The sequence below is a fragment of the Gavialis gangeticus genome, unplaced genomic scaffold, assembly GCF_001723915.1.
Source record: "Gavialis gangeticus isolate Ggan-Ray unplaced genomic scaffold, GavGan_comp1, whole genome shotgun sequence".
NCBI lineage: Eukaryota > Metazoa > Chordata > Crocodylia > Gavialidae > Gavialis > Gavialis gangeticus.
In genome coordinates, this window is record NW_017729015.1 from 10,844,102 (window position 1) to 10,864,157 (window position 20,056).

The window sequence follows — 20,056 nt, forward strand, 5'->3', positions numbered from 1 at the left end:
ATGGTCAGAAACTACTGGAAGATAGTTGCAGGCTCGTTTCAGGCTCAACATTAGGAAAAATTACTTCACAACTAGGGTGTCCAGACTGACCATTACTTCTAGTTTTCCCCAAGGGTGCCCTGGTGAATAGTTGTTTACTGATCCCTAGATGTATGGCCCAGAACCCATAACCCCTGCACCGATCTCCTTGAAACTTGGCAGGCTTTGTGGACTCAGCAGGGGCCACCACTCCTGCAGTTTTCACCCCACTGTGGCTTAACACATACACGACACAAGTTTGGCTCTCAACACTTTGGGGTGCAGTTTCTCTGGCCCCCTGCACCTATCTTCTTGAAACTTGGCACACTTCATGCCCTCAGAAGGGGCGACCATTCCTGCAAGTTTCATCCAAATCAGGCCAGAAATGACAAAGTTATAGGCTGTTTCAACCTTCCCCATTATAGCTTATGGGCAAAACGTCAAAACGTTTTGACTTGCCTTGTTTTTGTTCGCGGCTGTTTCGACCATATCTGTTCCATTTCAGTTTTGCCGTTTGGACCTTGAAATGGGCCAAAACAGTGTTGAAACAAAACTGGTGGTGAAATTTCGCACAGCCCCACGTAAATCGATTTCGAATCGGGCACCAGACCAGGGCAGCGAGACTACACTTGATCCGAGCCGGCAAGCGGCTGAGCAGAAGCACCATGACAGCGGGGGGCTCAGTTTAATCCCCGACCCAGTGGCTTGAACAGCCTCTGGGTCCCCTGGTGACCCAGCTTCTTTCCAAGGTGTCCTGCAGATCCTGCAACACGACGTCAATCCGAGCAAGTTCAGGCTCTGTCGGGCAGCACAGATGAAACACCAGCTACGACAGCAGGGTGAATGTCAGCTCTGGCAGGACATGGCAGGCTCGGGCTCCGGCCTTGTTGTGAGTACGAGGCACAGCATGCACCAGGCCAACTCCAGCGCAATGCAAAAAAATATTCTATCAGGTCATTTGCTCAGGTCACGTTAGGGCACCCTGGGAATGCCCCCCCAAGGGGCACAGCCTGGCAGGTGTCCCTGAGCCCTGCTCCGGGCTAGTCCCAGCTGCTCCTAGGAGGCCTGTGCAGAATGACTCTGGCAATGCCTAGGGCCAAGACCATAGAGTTCCCAGCTAGAGCGGCCCGCGCTGGGCACCGCCGTCTCCACAGAGCAGACGAATGCCAACGGAGGGAGAGGATTGGCGGCGGCACAGAGACATCCTGTTAAAATGGAACTCGTATTGGACAGCTGAGCGGGGGGACGGGGTTTACTGAGCTAACGGCCCAATGGGGCGATCAGAGGGGGCGGGGCCTCGAAGTTGGAGCGAGCGGTGATTGGTTCCGGCTGGGAGGCGGGATCAGCCCCAGGCAGAGCGCGAAGAATCGAAGCGGCTTTGCTGGCGGGCTGCAGGACAGCGGGGTCGAGCAGCGCCATGGCGGCGGCAGCGCCTGAGGTAGGTCTGCTCCGCTCCGCCGGCCGGCTGGGAGCCGCTGCCCGCACTGCGGGCACCTCCCGGGAGGCTGGCTCGGGACGCAAAGCAGCCGTGGCGGCGTGTAGGTCCCGCGCCCCGAAGAGGACTACGTTTCCCAGCATGCTCCTCGGCGCTGTCCCAGTGCATGCTGGGGGCGCTGGCCCGCGGGGCATGCTGGGAAGCATGCTTGGGTGGGCACGGCCCTGGGGCTACCTGGTGGCCTTGCTTGCAGCTGGGTGGGCTCAGCCCTGTGCTGGATGGGGCCAGGGAGGTGGGATGCTGATCTCTCCAGTACCCTGCACTTTTCCCCTTGTGCAGAACAATGAAGAACGTTTTGTTACTCAACTGTGAGGATTCTGGTTTTTGTGAAGTTTCATAAAGTATTTTTATGGCATGTGAAAGTTGTGAGTTTCTGGCTAGTTTCAAGTTGTGGCCACCAGACAGTGTCCAGGCCAATATTTGTTTTTTGCTTTGATATGAACTAAGAATTTCACAAGGGAACTGTACAGTAATGGAAATGATATAGCATATAGTCATTTTTTTCTGAATGTCTGAAACCCAAATAAATCTTACGACTACAGTATCAATGAGTAATTGATGACCGTGAGGGTGGTCAGACATTGGAACAGGCTACCTAGAGAAGCTGTGGGAGCCCCATCCCTGGACACTTTCAAGAGCATGTTGGGCAAAACTTGGCTGGGATAGTTTAGTCAGGGATGATTGTGGCTAGACTAGATGACCTTGGGAGGTCTGTGCTTTCCTATGACTATAATTTGGGATGAAACAGGTCAATGAATTATTCTAACTTAAATAGCTCATGCTGTATGAAAATAAACTTTTTTCTTGGCTTTTAGCTTTGCTTAGGTGTAGAGGAGCTAACACCTGACTTGCAGAAAGCTTATGACGATGATTCTGACAGCGGACAGGGCAGCTGTGAAACAAGTTCTCCAGGACATTCCAACAAGGAAGTTGCGTCTCTTGATGACAGAGGTCTGTAATACAAAAAGATCTCTATTGTTAGATGTGAGGTTTTTCTCTTCCCCCCCCTAAATATTGGTATTGTTCTCTGTGCTTTATAGTTTTACCTTTGCAGAAGGTTGAGAGAACGTGGTCCTGTACTTTTCTTCATATTAGAAGCAATGTTTCTTTTGAAACTGTTCACCAGGGCACCCCAAGGAAAGGCAAGGTCTAACGGTCACAAAGTGCTGGAAGACTGTTTTGGACTGGACATAAGGAAAAACTTCTTTATTGTCCAAGTCTCCAGAGTCTGGAATAGACTCCCCCAGAAGTGGTGCAAGCACCTACTCTGGACACCTTTTAAGAAATGCTTGGATGGCTATCTTGCTGGGATGATCTGACCCCAGCTGACCTCTTGCCCCTTGGGCAGGGGGCTGGATCCGATGATCTTGCGAGGTCCCTTCCAGCCCTGAAGTCTATGAATATTTTCCATGCTCTCTATATGAAGTATTTTTTCCTTGTTGGGTTATAAAGATGTGGCATATGTAATGTTTACTGTTGACATATTTCACTGTCAAGAGTATGTATGTAATGCACACTTATAGCTGGCATTAACAGAAGTCACTATTCATGCATGAATCCAGACTTCTAATTCTGAAATATTTACTAATTTAACTTCAGGACAATTATTACAAATTACACAATCAAATGCAGTTTTCTAGATATTACATGAGAAGATATCTTGCAGCCACCATTTGCAGTCTGACATTGCATTGTGCTTACCGGTTCATTGAAAATGAAACTCGGCTATGTACGATGTAGCTTGAGAGAACCACACCAACTGTATACTAACCATCACAATGCATTAACATATACTGATACATATGGTTTGAATTCAGAGTGCCTCCTTTGTTCTTCAGGATGTGGGTAGAGATCTGTAAATGGTAAAAAGGTGGTAGCTGAGGTTGAGAACAGGAAATGGGGATGGGGTTTTGAATATCTTAATTGCTTTATTTCCTTGCCTTCTTATGAGTTGCATAGTTAACCCAGGTGAATCCGACTCCTTTAACTTGAATGTGTGTGTATGTTTTGGTGGGGGGGGGGGTTAGTTCTAAGTTTTATGAAGTTCTAGTCTGGCTGAATTGAAACGCTTCTGGGACGGGGAAATGAGAATATAGAGTTTGTACCTTGAGAGCAGAATTTGTCTGTAAACATACCATTAACAAGTTCTAAATTTCCTGATGTCCCCTTGAATACCCTGAGCACAGTAGATATCTGTGATCATGCTTTTTACAAGGAAATTTTCACTTTTGGATAAAAGTTGTAATGTAGATTAATCATGGTTTAAAGTTAGAGCTCAGTGCTGTTTCCCTTTTCTTGTGTGCTTGGATGGGGAAGTGACAGGATAAAATGGGATCCTGAAAATACATTGTGTTGCATGTCAACATTTGAAGTACCAGGATGAATCAGTTTCTTCCTGATCTCAAACCTGAATTTTTAAACCATAATATACTTAAAATTTTCATGCTAACCTCATTAGTAGCTTTAAGTATGGGGCTGCAAGGCTTTTACACAGAAAACATAAACTAAAATTACATTTAAGTAACTATATATTCTGTCACTGAAATGCTGCTAAGGTTGCTGCTACACTGCAGCAGATTGTTCTCCCTGTACTTTTTGGGATTTTGGACTGAAACTCAAATAAAAGAAGATCAGGAAGTGCTCCATTAAGGTTTTTCTATATATCCTGAAAAAGAACATTTGTGTTACAGGAAAAAAGAAAAAAGAAATCATGCATTTACAAAGAGCAGTTAGAGTAGGAATGCATGTTGTTATTTAGCTATCACGTAGTAGAAAAAGCAGTTTTCACATTGGCTCTTATTGAACCACTCTGTATAGAACAGCATGAATGTTTGCAGGATTGGGACCATGGCATGTCCATTATAGTTTTCTTTCAGTATGTTACTGTTTGCTTTGGTTACATAAGAAACAGGCTACATAAAACACAGGAATGTTACTAATTGGTTTGGGAATGGAGAACAGTGTCTGGCATAGTATGTCATTTGGTAATGGACCTATGAATTTTTATAAACAATCTGTGATCTGTGGTATAAAGAATGCTCTATGTTTCTACCAGATTCAGAGGAAGAGATTTTTGTAAGTAAAAAATCTAAAAGCAAAAAGGTGCTTCAGGACAGTGAGAGTGAAGGGGAAGAGAGAGGCTGCTCCCTTGAGAAGGCAGACACTGTAGCTGAAGATGTCAAGAGCGGGGAGGAAAAGGAGCATCTTATTGCCCGAAAGAACAAAAAACATCGGATTCGCCAGGCTCTGCTGGACAGTGACGAGAGTGATATTGGTGACACATTAGATCACAAAAACCTTGAAATAGATGAGAAGTCTGATGCGACTCAGAACGAGCTGGATTTGGGTTCACAGGTGGCAATTTTGCCAACCTCTCTGAAACGATACAAAAAACACAAAAGTAATTTTGAGGATGAAACGGGCAAAAAAGCAATGGGGAAGTCGAGGAGGAGGAGGATGGAAAAAGAAAAAAAAATGGAGGCTATTAGAGAACTGAAGAAAGAAAAGAAACGGAAACAAAAGGTATAAGTGTTTGGAGAAACATTTGATATTTTTAGTCAGGTTAAATACAGTTGAAGCATTTGGTGATGGTAATTAAAAACCTCTAATGAAATGTGTGTACTCACAACCCACTAGCAGTTGGGACTTCCACAAGAGTCTACACACAGGATACCACCAACTTAATTGGCATTTTGAAGTATCAGTCCTTAAGGTGGGCTTGCCAGTCTAGAGGCAGCCCAACACATAGCTAGGGAGGGATGATAATGGTTCAGCTTGTTTCAAAACATGCATTGTTTTAGTTCCTGATACAACAAGGCTTGTGGCCTTGGCTTGATGTAAGGTATGAAATCTATCAAACCCATTCATCAGTGGAGCCAAGCTACTATCATGCCAGCCTCGGAAAGAGGATGTGGGTTGTCCTTGACATCAGAGCCCTGTTCTCACTGAGCATGTGATAGGAGGTATTGCTAAAGCTTCCCCTGGGCATAAGCCAACTGTTGACTGCTGGGGTACAAGTACAAATTTATCCACGGGCCTGTTGTTGACAATTTAGGGATTTTTTTTCCCATTCCAAGGCATTAGGCATTAGTTTCCACTAAATTGATCATAGCCGCCTTCCACAGCAATCAAATGATTATGCTGTAACAAGTAATGGCAGCAAATTAACACTCAAGAAATGCTGTTTTGGGGCAAATATTGCTAACTATGCACACTTGTCAAATCTATGGTCTGTGCAGGACTCTTTATGAGCCCTGGTGAGTTTTACATGATTTGTTTCCTGTCTCTCCTGATTGCAGAAGTTGAGAACCTGCATTGTCCTGATTTTGTAATGTAAAGTCAATATGACTTGACTACAGAATTTGAAAGTTACTTATTTTTTTGTCTGAATGATGGGATGTTTATCAATTATCCTGAAATTGTAAAGATGTCTTTCAAATATTTGTAAGTGAGCTTCTGAAGTAATAATTTTTTTAAATGTTGCTTTTTTACTCAGCAGGAAGATAATGGTGAGAGAAATTCTATTAATGATAGTGGGTGTTTTCTTGCTGACAAAGAACTCTTTGATAACGATTTAGAGGAAGAAAATGATTCCCATCTCGAAGATGAAGAGTCACTAGAATCAATAAGAGCTGCAGTGAAAGACAAAGTGAAAAAACATAAGGTAACTTAATTTATTCTTGTACCTTAGCGCATATATCAATCTTTTGTTGGTACTGATGCAATTCCACTTCTACATGAAGAAAATAGCCCCTAATGTCTTGTTTCTAGGGGTGTAGGAACAGAAGTGCCGCCTTTAAGCACTAATGTCATAGAAGGTGCCAAAAAGAATATTGTTGTGGAGGCAGTTGAAGAATTTACAGTATAATGTTTATATCTGTTTCTGAAAGTGCTTGCAGGTGGAAATTCACTACAATGATACAGAAAATCATTGCACAAAATTATTGCATTTTTCTTTTGACAGCTCCTCGCTATGCATTGAAATTAATCAATCCATTTTTATAGGGTAAGAATTTGTTTTCTGAAGACCAAAATTACAAACATGTATTTGATGATGAGAATGAGGAACCCACATTGAAAAGAGCTAAGAGGAAGGTAAAACATTTCTTTAGGCTTCTTAATTCCTTTAACTCTCACTAGCCCATAACATTAATTTTATGTGAAGGTTTTTCTTGGTGCTCAAGAATGGAACTAGCATGACAAGCATATTTTTAAGATTATTTCTGTGTTCTTCTGTTTTCCTGCTGCTTAAAGTATGGGGGGGCGGAACCTTTTGAAAAACTTTTTCAAAAACATTGTTTTGAAATTGTAGAACTATGCCTATATTCAGTCGTCTTTTTTTTTCTCTCAGGAGAGGAAGGCAGCAAGGTTAAGTAAAGAAGCCATGAAACAACTGCATAGTGAGACCCAGAGACTTGTAAGAGGTAAAACCTGAACCACTTGTTTTAAATGTAAGACGAAATTTCCTTAGGAAGGCAACAGAAAAGGAGTGTCAATCAAAGCAGTGGACTTTGTTCTTGCTTGATATGTGGTATTCAGAATTTAAATTAGATAAGCTGCAAAGCTGTTTCTCCTGAGATTTTATCAAAATACACGTTTCATTGCAAGAGTAGTTTCCAGAAAGAAACCATAACTTGTCTTTAAACAACTTTTTGAAAGTCTTTTGGAGACTTCTTTTTACAGTTTAAATCTGGACCAGAAGTAACTGACTTCATGTGTATTGGGGACTTAGTTATACCAAGTAATTAGAATGGGTCTTGTTCTTCTGTTACTGGTAGCTCAGTCCACTTTATTCTGAGTTCTTGGGCATGCTGCTGGCCTTATTCTTCAGGGCAGTTTGTGGGCATTTGGATAGAGGTCCAACAGCTGCATGTTTTATATGTTGGAGTTAAGCTCTGCTCTTCATGTCTAGTTGGATCTCTTAGTTGCAAAATACATGTGCCAAGCTCATCTGAATATTTGAGAAAATGCCTGCCACTTCCATACGTGACTAAAATTACTCTTATTTCCTTTGGTAGAATCATGTCTGTCGCTCCCATATCATGTGCCGGAAACCAAAACCATACATGAGTTCTTCAAGCGTAGACCTAGACCAGCTTGTCAGGGAAATGCAATGGCATTGCTGAAGTAAGGAACTCTTCTGTCTCATGTTGTCTTGTATGTCCGGTTCTTGATTTGCCTAAGGAATTTACTTTGTATGTAGATTCTGTTTCAGTTTATAATCATGTATTGCTATCGGGGCACCTGCAGCTACTACTTTCATGCAAAATTAGGGATTTACTTGATATTCCTTGAGTATCCTTTTAGTGTAGTTTAATAGCTGAAAAATAAGAAGCGATTCACAGACCACAAGTCTGGGATGTGGGGATTACCAGTGGCCTGAAGACCATGGTTTGAGAGCCAAAGTTCGAAGTGGTTGATCTGCTAGTTTTGCATATAATGACAGAATATTTCCCCTAGCTGTGTTTGTTTGCTACGTAATCTATAAAGAGTAAAACTTGAGAGCAATGTGTTGTTGTTAGCCCAGTCTAAATTTTTTGTGAAGGTATCCCATGCTGTCCTTCAAACTTATAGCTGTGGTTTAAAGCTCATTGCCCTATGCAAAGTCAAATTTTATTTGAGAAGGTATTTAACAATGTTGTATACTTAAACCTTGTCCACAGTATAATACCTTTTTTTCCTTTAAATAAACCTAAAACAAAAAAATCCTGTATTAATTATTAAATAACCAAAGACTGGGCATTTAAAATCTTCATGCTTCCCACAACCACTCTAACTGGCATTGTAGAAACAACCTAGTTTTTTCATGTAACTAAGTACAGCATTATATGCAGACATAGACATTACCATTGTTCCTTTCTCTTGTTTCGTTTAGTCTTTTCCCCCCTTGTCCTTCCCTCACCCTCCCATCTCATGCCAGTCAAGCTAAGGATGTGAAAGTGTATGTTGGGGTATGATTTGCTTTCTGCTCTTTATAGGTCTACTAAGTATCAGCCCTGCCTAAATGAAGAAAGTGCAGACACTGAGAACTCAAGTGTGAATATCAAAGACACTCGGACAGAGGCTGGTCAAGCAACAACAGCTAGGGAGCTGGAAACAGAACTTGATGAGAATATTGACACCTTTGCGGATAAACCCTCCACATATGTGGAGGAGAATCTGAGAGTAGATTGTGATGAAAAGCACAGACAGGATGGTGCCTTGGATACTCTTGAGAGCCTAACAACTGCTGGTAATTCAGAAGAGCAGGTTTCTGACTTCCGGAGCAGTCAATGTGGGGAGCAAATGGAGAGTGAACTTCCCTTGGGATCTGAAGCAAGTGCCCTTGAACAAAGAGAGGACCAGCTGCAAAATACAGGTGTAGAATGTGACAAGCCTGTTCAACAGATGGCTTCAGTGGTGATGGCACAGCCTGAAAAAGTAAGGAAGTCCAAGCTGGATAAACTTCGGGAGCTGGGAGTCGACCTATCTGTCAAACCAAGACTCTGTTCTGACAAGGATTCCTTTATTAACCTTGATGAGCCTGAATCAAACAAAGGTACCACATTACCTGTTGCTAGATCTGAGAAGCTAAGCAAGGTCAAATCGGCACTTTAGGAGGCAGACCTCTGGGAACAGCTAGATGTTAACAGTTCAGAAAGGGGGGAGGTACTTCCTTCTGAGCAGAACTTACGTTTCCGCTTTGTGCTGGTGATGACACTTTCTTTTAGATGAGATGTAAAACAGAAGGCCTGATACTTTTATGGTGTTTAAAAAACCCATGAAACTTTTATTAAGAAGTGTAGTGACATTTTTTTTTACTACAGATCCCCTGCAGTTAAGTAAGTTAGTACCGGAAATAGGTACCAAGAGGGCTAACATTTTTTAGTCTTGGTGCCTAAAGGTGAACATCTGAGGATTATAGTTGCCCAGTATATGACTTGACTTTCAGAACTGGTGGGCATAAGAATCTTCCGCTGCATTTCACTAGCAGTCATGTTGTACAGCAGTTTTCTAAATAAAGATTTAGACACCCATGTTTGAAAATTTGGGCTGTTTGTTTCAATGGTAGATCGTGATTCTGTATTAATTTGATTTTGCTTAGTACTTTGAGATTCTCTAATTGTAGTAAAACTTTACATTTATACATTATATTTATTAATAGCATTTAGTCTACAGCATCTGGTTTCTTTAAAATTTATAGAGATATATGGGCTCTGCCCAAAACCAGTAACTTGTCAACTTTCAACGTGGATTTAAACATTTATATCAATAGAATGCTGGAGATCTCTGATTATGGGAATAGAGACTCTTTTAATGAAGTTGGATGATAATCACCAATGAGTAAATCAAGTTATTTTAAGCTTTCAATTAAGAGTAATATAATATTGGAACAAATATCAAAATATTATATTCATTGACCTTTCTTAGAGTACCCACTTGAATATCCTGAGCTTGGGTCATTGTATTACTTTATATTTCCAAATCAAACAACATTGACCCCTCCCCCCCATTTTTATGGATTAGATCCTGAAATATTGCATCATTTCTCTAAGAATAATTTGTAATGAGATTTGCCTGAGTATAAAAGTGACTGCACCTATTTATGTCTTTGCTGCATTGTATGAATTTGGTAAGAGCAAGTATTATACTGATGGCCTTAAATGTAATATATATTTAAAGAACTGGAAGCTTTGAAGGCACGTTTCTTGAAGCACACTCTTCAGACAGCCAAGCCAAAAACCGAGCGGATTGTAAACTTGAACATTATTCGTAAAGAGACCACTTCTGAGGGAAAAGAGGAGCTAAAATCAGATGTGGTGCCAGTGACATTGGCTGCAGAAAATGTAGATGAAACAGCCTACACAAAGCCAGGTATATCTGGGAGAAGAGGGAGGGATTGTGTTGAAAAATAAGTATGTTGTCTCTGACAGATAATGTGAATAGTACGCAGTATCTTGTATCTTTCCTGGCAGTCCAGGCTCAACCTGAAGTTAACTTTTTACGCTTCTATCTTAGTAAAAGTAAATTCACCATCTCCTCTGCATTTTTAGTGTCTTATTTTTTTTCTGTCTGCCTGTTAGATAATAAGGTCTAAGTTTATGGCACATTTAGATTTTGAGGAAGGATAGTTTAAACTTCTTTCATCTAAAGTGCTGAGCACGTTGCAATTACCTACAGTCCTGTGTCAGTTTCAGAATGAACTGTTATAAGTGAGAAAACTACTTAAGAACAAAAGCATTCAGATTCTCGTACTGCAGATTTGTGGGTTGTGGGGGAGGAAGGGGGTGGGCACTGTATTTATTCTCCTTCAAAAATCTAAACTAAAATGAAAAGAATATGTGTGTACACAACCCATCTTGTTCCAGTTATATTTTTTTGATCAGTTGGGCATGTAAAAATCTTAAAAGGGGGTTGGCTATTGGGAAACAGGTGGCTCTCAGCTAGAATTTTGGCTGCTGGCTCTGAAATTTGCTTCATCCTGATACAGTCTCTAAATGTGATGTAAATAGAAGTAGAGAACAAATACATCTATATGCAATCTGTAGATCATCCTTCATGTGTTATTTATATTTAATAGCACTATTTTTTCTGTTGCAATTCTTCATGCAGATGGATTTTGTAACATATTTTACTTGTAAGCATTTGCAAATTAAAAAAAAAATATCCTGAAAACTAATCTGATTTACCTATATTATGTAAATGGTAAAGGAGATGTGTAATTTGGTTAGCCCTATAGGCATGCATCCATTCTAGCTAGCTGCTTTTAATTATTTTATATGCCTTATTAAATCATCTTTGGGTAAGTGGAAGCCATTGTTCCCATAAGACACAACGGGGAGAAAGCCCTTCTACTGGTTTTACAGAGCTGTGCCAGTGGCACTTGTGGGTAATAAGGAATCTCCTTGATAATTCATAAGATTATGTTGCCTCTCTAAATGGAGCTTATTCAGGCTAGGTTTAGCTCTTCTAGCCAGTAGATCAGTTCAGAAAACCTTTTATAAAATAAAGCACTATTGCCTTTAATCTTCTTTCTGTGAGTGTAGTTCTATTACATTGAACGCTGGAAGGCAGTAAAGTTTTAAGGATTCATTGTAGTGCATCTAATATATTCATTTATTCACTTCTGCCCAGGTGAAAAGCTACAAGTGCTGAAGGCTAAACTACAGGAGGCCATGAAACTCCGCAGGATTGAGGAACGCCAGAAGCGGCAAGCACTGTTTAAACTGGATAATGAGGACATGGAGGAGGAGGACGAGGAGGAGGAGGAGATGACAGATGAGTCGGAGGAGGAGGAAGGCAACCAAGAGGTCTGTATACCATATTTTTACATAACTTAGTCAACTTCTCAGGTCTGATTCCTCCTAATTAACAAAGAAATGAAAGAAATCAGACTTGCACAGCATTAATATTGGAGAATTGCCAAATAGAGCCAAGTGGTTTTAGTTTTGTTTTTAAACTACATATTACTATAAGACCCTCAGGGTTTTAGTTGCCCCTCACTGTTTTTAACACTGTTCTCTTGTTTAGTTTTCTTTGCCAATCCTACACTAGTTCAAACTTATCTTAAAACAACAAAGGTATCTGATCACTGTTTTTTGCAGTAGTTGTTACTATTCCTTTAGTGGTGGGTCAAACCTTTTGACAATTCAGACCTTTCTTGCTGCTTAGTTAATGTTGTATTAGCCATATTGGTTCAAATAATTAGTTCTGCAGTTTGCACCTTGTGGATTGAGCAATATCTGATCCTTCACTGAAGTGAAGCCCTCATCCCATATCATTTAGCTAATTAAACAAAAGCCTATAAAAACCTTGACATACTGAGTGGTGCTAGTATCTTGAGCTCCTGATTGGGAGTGGGTAAGTTTCAGTAGGATGTATGAACACTTAATTGAAATCACCTGGTTGATCTCAGATTTAGAAGCATCAGTCATGGATGTTTTAAAGGATCAAAATGGCTTAGCTATTCAAAGACCCATCTGTACCTATGTTGCATAGGGTGGAAGAGAAGTCTGAAAACTGGGCATTTCTTTCATTTCCCCCACCCAATTTTTGTTAGAACTTTGTGTATGAAAGTCCACAGTTGAGCAGCTGAGTAAAAAATACTTTTTGCTGTCTGATTACATGGATGTATATTGGATGTTTTAGACTGTGGACTTTCTTCTCGGTGAGGCAGAGGAAGAAAATGAGTTGGAAGAGAAGGGTACTGATGATGGTGATAAAGAAACTGACAAAGAATCAGTTGATGAAGAACAGGTGGAGAAGTCTGTGCATTGTGATTCTGTCTCCAAACCTCCTTCAACAGAATCCACACTGATCCTGTTCAAGGACAACTCCTCCAAACTGGGGTAAGAGGGTGATTCCAGCCTGTCTCAGTCGCACTGTTAAAAACAAAAACGCCTGTTGGTTCTCTTGGATATAACAGATGGACAGGATGTAACTTTTAGAATTTTTTCCCCTATTTTTCACAATCCAAACAGCTGTGTATGCAAATTGTTTTCATATACAAGTAAATGGGTATCTCTGTCATTTGGCTGAAGAATCCACTTTCATATTGCAGCTAAGAACATTTTTTTGTCAGGCAAGGTCTGGCAATTTTGCACTGAATAACAGTTTTGTCACACGTTATTTTTAAATTGCAGATATTCCCTTCCTGATGAAAAAACTGAGATGGAGGGAGCTCCAGACAAAAGGCCTAGCAAATTAGGTAAAGTGCAACTGCTGCATATTGCTTGCATTTCTTTTGGGATTAGCGGTTTTGATAAACAAGTGATTTTTTTTTTGCACATTTCTGTACCTGGATTCCCAAATATGTGTGTCTTGCTGTCACATACTTGTAATTGGACTGTGACATTTTTCTGTGCCACTTTTAGTATCAAACTTGAAAAAAAACAGTGGCTTGTTCACTTGCTATACCAGAGAGGAACCTGAGATCAGAGTGATGCTAGATTGTACCCTAGTATGTGGGCCCTGGCTTGGATCTGATGTATAAAATGCCATCTGAGTTGATATTTTAACAGAAGTGATAGTGTCACACAAGCTATAACTTACTATGGGATTTGAAATGTAGTGTGACTTACTGAGGTGTGCAGCTCTTTTGGCATAATCATACTTTCTCAATGCAAAGGAAAAATAGAACGTTTTAAGACCAAGATAGTAGCATCAGAAAACCTTTAATGACCTGAAAATCAAAAGGGGAATTTTTGCAAAATAAATAAGCACCACCTACTCCCTCAAAAAAAGGATGCATTGTTAAGGATGACAAAACTAATGTAAAAATATACGGACAGCATTGGGATGATTAAGACAAAATAAACTGCAACAAGCAATATCTATAAGTGAAAGTAAGATAAGGTTCTTTAAATACAGAATTAGTCAGAGGAAGGTAAAGATCATGTAAGGGGTGACAGAGAAGGCTTAAGTGTGACCAGATGCTTAAAACAATTAAAGCTAACAGGAACAGGGTAGCTTTGAAGTGATGTTGTAACCCTGATGGTCCAGGAAATATGCAAGAAGCAAGGATATTTTTGAGGGTGATCTTTTATTGGATCATCTGCATGGTCAGGAGAGAGTTTAGATGAGCTTTCAAGTAGAAAGCACTCTTCTTTAGGTCTGAGATGGAAGCAGATGCAACCTATGCTAAGTAAGGAACAGAACAGTAGTCTATATAATATTCTATATGTAAATAAAACTGTGTGCTTGAAAGGAATGGAGCAGGTCTGAAAAGAAGAAAGAGACATTATCAGGGTTAGGAGAAAGATCAGAGAAATGCAGTAAGAAGGATGACCTGATAAGTGGAAGAGCAAGACCATACAAAAGATAAAAAGGGTTGTAGGAATACAGACCATAGTAGGGGAGAAACAGATTCCAGAATAATTTCTAAGTCAGATAAATTTCATCATACTGAAATGCATCTTAAGGTAGTAAAGAAACTAGCTGAACCAGTAGTGATTAATTATTTCTGAGAACTGATGGAAGATGGGTACGGTCCCAGAAGATTGGAGAAGGCAAATGTAGTATTTATGAAAGATGACCAGAGATATTATAGACCTTTCAGTCTGACTTTTACAGACAGATGGTTTGTTCCAATACCTTTCTAAAAATGAGCTTGGGAGAACATAGTGCATGTTAGAGCATTAAGAAATAGTAAGCATGGCTTTAAGATCAAATGTTAGAGCAATCTAACTTGCTTTATCATGTTTACAGGGTAACTGGCCTAATGGGTATGGGAAAAGCAGTAATGTGGATATAATTTGACATTTTCAGGGTCTTGACACGGCCCTACCTGCCATGTTCATCCTTCAGGTTCACTTGTAGCCCTGTATGGCTGCGAGTCCATGCGATCATAACTTTTCTTGGTTTGTTATCACTCGTAGTAAAAAGGCATTTCTAGAATTTTAAGCCTTAAACCAAGGGTGGGCAAAATATGGCCCACGGGCTGAATCTAGCCCACCAGGCACCCACCAACAAATTGTACCCTGCCCAACCCTTACACCCATGAGGGTGGGAGCAAGGCGCCCATGTATACACAGACACTTCCCCCCCCCCCCAACATATTCTACTGTGCCTCGCTCCCATCCTTGTGGGTGGAAGGGTCCGGCCCAGCCAGTAGCAGCTCCTGGGCAGGGCTGCTGCTACAGCCGCCCTGGAGGCTCCTGCTCACTCTGGGCAGCAGGTAGGGGAAGCAGGGTCTGGGGCTCCCCTCCACTTCCAGCAGAGTCTTGGGACCTACATTGCAGGGGGTGGGGAAAGCAGCTGGCTTCAGTGCAGGGCTTCCTTTTGGTGCCATGCAAGTGTAGGAGCTGTGGGCATGCTGTGTGGAGCCCCCACAATAGAAGTGGGCCAGGCAGGCTGCACTCCTCACCCCAATGTGCAGTGCTGGCCAGAGCTGTGCGTTGCTGGGTGCCAGCACCTACTCGGGGCACAAGTGCTCAGAGTGCCCCTGCCTGCTGCTGCTGCGCGTCATATGAGGAAGTGTCGGGGGGTCCTCACATCCCACCACCTTCCCTCACCCCACAAGCCTCACATACACCTTGCCCCACAACCCCCCGACTTACACCCCCCCAACATATTCTGTGCCCCACCCATGCACACTATACAACAGTAAGACTTTATTTTGAGTTATTATGCAATCCCCTCTCTCTCCATTATTTATTTATTTATTTATTTATTTATAGAGAGATATAGAGAAATATAGTATGCAAACACAAATCATGACATATTTTTTGTAATAAAATTAAAATATGTTGTTATAGTAGGTGTTTGAGTTTTAGTGTATGACTTTTTTTTTTTTCTGGTTCTGGCAACCCTCCCCTTGCAAAAGAAGTATTTCTGGGGGCAAGGGGAGGGACGTCCGGTGGCAAAGGTTAGGGGATGGGACTTCTGGTCCTAATATAGCGCCTGGGGGGGGCAGGCAACCCATGCGGCCCTTGACAGCTCACCAAAACTTGTTAAGCAGCCCTCTACCTGAAATAGTTGCCCTCTCCTGCCTTAAACCGTTGCTTTCTTCTTTAGAAGATGACGATTCATTTTCTCTGCCAACTTTGGCAAAAGAAAACAGCCACAACAGCAGCTTCGAGTTGATTGGCTCTATGATTCCATCGTACCAGCCTTGCAACAAACTCGCACGTGGAGGAAACTTTCTGCCTGCAGCAGGAGGTTTTAGGTCACCATCTCCGGGTTTTTTCAAAGCTAGCTTTATCAGCTCTGCTTCCAAGGTATGTCCCTTTTGTTTCTAATCGTTTGTAACTCTTTATGTTTCTAACAAACAGAATTCCAGTTTCCTTTTGTATCTCCAGAAGGTCATCTTAACAAATACTTACCAACACCTTTGGTTAACTGGGGTTTCAGAAATGCTAATCCTTCCTGTGTATTAAAAGTAGACATAGAACTTGCCCTTTGGAGTGACCCAGGGGACCATGCTGACTTGACAACTAAAATTTTTAAAATGTCTAAAACGTCAATTGGATTAGTCAGCAATGGCTTTTCATTGTTAATTATAATTGTTCATGTTTGATCCAAAAAAGGATTGTATTCCTCGTATATCTCACAATAGTGAGTTCTGAAAGGTGTGTATCAAATTTATGGATGCTTGCTGACATCACTTTTAGCGTGTACTATGATCTGCCTTGAAGATGACAGTGGACTATCACAGCTACATCACTCTAACACTACCATAAAGATTACCACGGTCCAAGGAAAGACACTGTGATACCCAAAAGCTTTTTTTAAGTCTAATCCCAACCATGCATTTGATTCAATAAAAGGTATCGCCCACAAAAATTCTTGGCCCTTGCCATGAATATTAACTGTGTTTTTGCTTCTAACTTTCAGGATTATAAAAAGATGAAGTATTTAAAAATAACTAAAGACTTTTTATTTATTTCCTATTAGAGTTCTGGAAAGATATCTGAGCCCTCCCTGCCCATAGAGGATTCCCAGGATCTGTATAATGCTTCCCCTGAGCCCAAGAGTTTATTTCCAGGAGCTGGAGAGTCTCAGTTTCAGTTTTCTCTGGAAGATGATACTCAGAGTCAATTGCTTGATGCAGATGGGTAGGTCTGTGGTGTATAGTGGCTGTTGTTCTATTGTGTACTAACATCAGTACACCATTCAGCTTGTGAGATATTTAGTGTTTGCTCTTGGGTTATGTGGCAAGGCATAGATAAATAATTGGCCTTTTATGTTACATGTTGCCTTGGGGAACTGTTACACATTGCTTCTGCCTCTGTTAAAACCTCTTTAACATTGGAAATGGAAACATCTGGTCTATTGCATTATAAAGATGACAGCATTCTCTCTCTCTCTCACAACTTTTTCATCACAAATTTGTAGCTTGTATTTTAAAATTTGCCTTTTTCTCTTATCCTTAAGAAACTGAAAACAAATACTGTATATGTGGATTGTGTATCTGGATGGAAATGTATCTGGATTGAAGATCTATTTTCTGTTGTTTGGGTTTCAGTGTTGATTTTATAAAAATGTGCCTAAAATCAGAAAGTTATGTAACAAAGCTTTCTGAATCTACCAGACTGCTAGTATTACCTGGTAAGGCTTGAACACGCATTGTATTTGGCCTTTGTTCATCACCAGAATAGTTGCATTCTAGTGCCAGAATCATTACTAGTGGTAACATGATATGGGAAACCAAACTGAATTTTCCTCTTCTAGTTTGGGCTTGGAAGACTTGCAGTTAAAGAAACCGGTTACATGAATTACCTCTCTCTGACTCTTGATTGCATTTGTTCACAATGTCACGATATGACTATGGGTTAAAACTTTGTGGGAGTATTTTTTTAGATTTTAAAGACAAACTCCCTGTATATATGGAAAGGCGGAATTCACTAAGATGTGGCCGATGTTAAATTGTAATTGATAATTTTTAGCTAAAGGTTTATTTTCAGGTTTCTGAATGTTGGGCACCACAGGAATAAATACCAGTCCTCAAAGCATCGTCTGACTCTGGCTAGCATGGATGAAAATGCAATGGATGCCAACATGGATGAATTATTGGATTTGTGTTCTGGACAGTTCAGCAGCCATGGAGAGCGCACTCCAAATTCTAGCAGTGGGAAAAAGCAGAACATGGAAGAACTGCTCAATCTGTGTTCTGGAAAATTTGTCTCTCAGAGTAGGTCCTGACTCTGCTTGGGGACTTCACTGTTTGTGCTTAACTTTAGATTAACTTTTAGTTGAAGTTTCATATTAACAAATCCTTTAGTTCTTGCTAGTACTGTGCAATATGGTGTTCGGAACTGCTCAGAATTGTAGTCCTGGAACTGGTTGGCATCTTCAGGCGCACAATATTTTCCAAGACGTTCAGGGTACATTGATGTAGCACTGTGCCATGTTCTACAGGGGTATCTGACCTAGGTCAGATATTGTAAATGAGATGATTAATGCAGAATATAGCCTTCTGCTATATATACCCTTGCTATCATTCCAAAGGGATGATTAAGGAAGTTGTCTAATAAGTTGTCCTCTTGTACCTCTCCGTAGCGGCTTCTCCGACATGGGCATCTTCCGTGTCCTCTAAGCCAGAGAAAGAGAGTGACGCAGAAGATCCAATGGCAGAAGCACTAGCACTTTGTTCGGGATCCTTCCCAACAGACAGGTCAGTATTCTGTCTTTGAGAGTCACGGGACATGATTGTGTGGCAAGGCCAGCTTAAACGGTTATAATCCTGTTATGGCACCTTGCATATCCACTGCTGAGTATCATCTAAAGGTATGTGGTTTTTGTAGGGAAGGGGAAGATGAAGAGGAGCAGGAGGAAGAATTTGGCGATTTTCAGCTCTTAACGGATGACAATGCATTTGAGAATGAAGAGGTGAGTTTGATGGAAATGTAACTACAAGACTAGCTAAAAGCATTCTTTTTGTTAATGTCTTTTTTAATGTGCAGCCATTTATGAAGGATGTCTCATCTTCCAGAATAAGTTCATGATTCTGTCGGCAGAGCAATCTTTCAGTTAGTTTAAGGCATTTGATTTTTAGAATGCAAGTGTGCTAGTTAAATGCCCTGGTTCTCTGAAAAAATAGTCAAGTGGTTTTGAATCTTGTTAGACTCAAGGCACCCCTTAGAAAATGCCAGTTCTTTAGTGTTCAGTTGTTCTGTGACTATGGAAAAATATTGGAGCAATTCTTCTGTTGCAAATGACTTTAAAAAGACCACAACAGGGCAAAATGTTTTTAACACAATGGATCCCTATTTGAAATCTCTGGATTTATTTTGTTGTAAAGGTGCTGAAGGGTTTCCTCAGAGCTTGCAAGCTCAATCAGGGTGTTTTGTACTCTTGGGACAAGGATCTGCAGCAGGCTGTGTACACAGAATGCATGCATGAGATTGGACAGCTGTAACTCCAGAGTGGGAAGCCTGGGAAAAAGCAGGGGAGACTGTGTGGGGCGAGGGGAGCTGAAGCTGTGCTGAGAAGGGCTGCTTCTGAGAAGGCTGCTACCAGGACAAGTGCTTCTGAGAGGATGACTGGCAGAAGAATCGTGACTGAGGGAGCTGCTGCTGAGGGTAGAGGAGCCACCAGCTACTAAGTACCCAGGATTGCCTGGTATCCTTTACTAAAGGGGCAGGGGTTGTGCATATGAGTTCTCTTCCCCACTCTTAAGATCTCTGGGTGCAGGGAGTCCCTGGGAGGGAATCAGGCAGAGGGGTTGCTAGAGGAGGTTTTCTGGGAGAGCTAGAGAAAGCAGCAGGGAATTGTGGCTGTGTGGGAGCTCCAGCAGAGCTCAACAAAGTACAGCTGAGAAGGGGCACTCCAGGTGCCAAACACAGGGGTTTGGCACTCCAGGTGCCTTGGGAAGTGTCTGGGGAATGATGTGGTTGACTGCAGGCACCCAGGGAAGACTGGAAAAGGGAAGAAACACTGGTCTTCGGAGCAGCTACACCTGAGCCTGAGGTCCTGACAGGCACCCCCATCTTCTGTCCAGATCGCAGCATCGCCGCCCCTCTTCAGAGGCAGAGCGAGCACCGCTCTCCACGGCTCCACTGCAACCACTCCACAGTGGGCTACTTTGCTGCAGGCAGAGTGATTTTTTTTTTTTTTTTTTTTTTT

The 20,056-nt window shown here is 41.5% G+C and overlaps 1 protein-coding gene across 3 annotated transcripts in view; it reads left to right on the plus strand.

Moving 5' to 3' along the window:
* The first annotated feature begins 1,353 nt into the window (after positions 1–1,353).
* The window catches only part of CLSPN (claspin), a 32,083-nt gene continuing 13,380 nt past the window's right edge, over positions 1,354–20,056 (plus strand). For 2 of the 3 annotated variants that reach the window (XR_002096451.1, XM_019512212.1), the window contains exons 1-17: positions 1,355–1,456; positions 2,329–2,464; positions 4,569–5,035; positions 6,009–6,176; positions 6,518–6,607; positions 6,864–6,936; positions 7,531–7,639; positions 8,491–9,050; positions 10,175–10,366; positions 11,627–11,802; positions 12,641–12,840; positions 13,135–13,199; positions 16,007–16,209; positions 16,886–17,046; positions 17,896–18,122; positions 18,491–18,605; positions 18,736–18,820. Coding sequence is in view for 2 of the 3 variants with exons in the window: in XM_019512212.1 (XP_019367757.1) it covers positions 1,436–1,456; positions 2,329–2,464; positions 4,569–5,035; positions 6,009–6,176; positions 6,518–6,607; positions 6,864–6,936; positions 7,531–7,639; positions 8,491–9,050; positions 10,175–10,366; positions 11,627–11,802; positions 12,641–12,840; positions 13,135–13,199; positions 16,007–16,209; positions 16,886–17,046; positions 17,896–18,122; positions 18,491–18,605; positions 18,736–18,820 (3,048 nt within the window). In the remaining variant the exon portion in view is untranslated. Of the gene's footprint in view, positions 1,457–2,328; positions 2,465–4,568; positions 5,036–6,008; positions 6,177–6,517; positions 6,608–6,863; positions 6,937–7,530; positions 7,640–8,490; positions 9,051–10,174; positions 10,367–11,626; positions 11,803–12,640; positions 12,841–13,134; positions 13,200–16,006; positions 16,210–16,885; positions 17,047–17,895; positions 18,123–18,490; positions 18,606–18,735; positions 18,821–20,056 lie in introns of all 3 variants that reach the window. The other variant, XM_019512213.1, reaches the window with a different exon arrangement.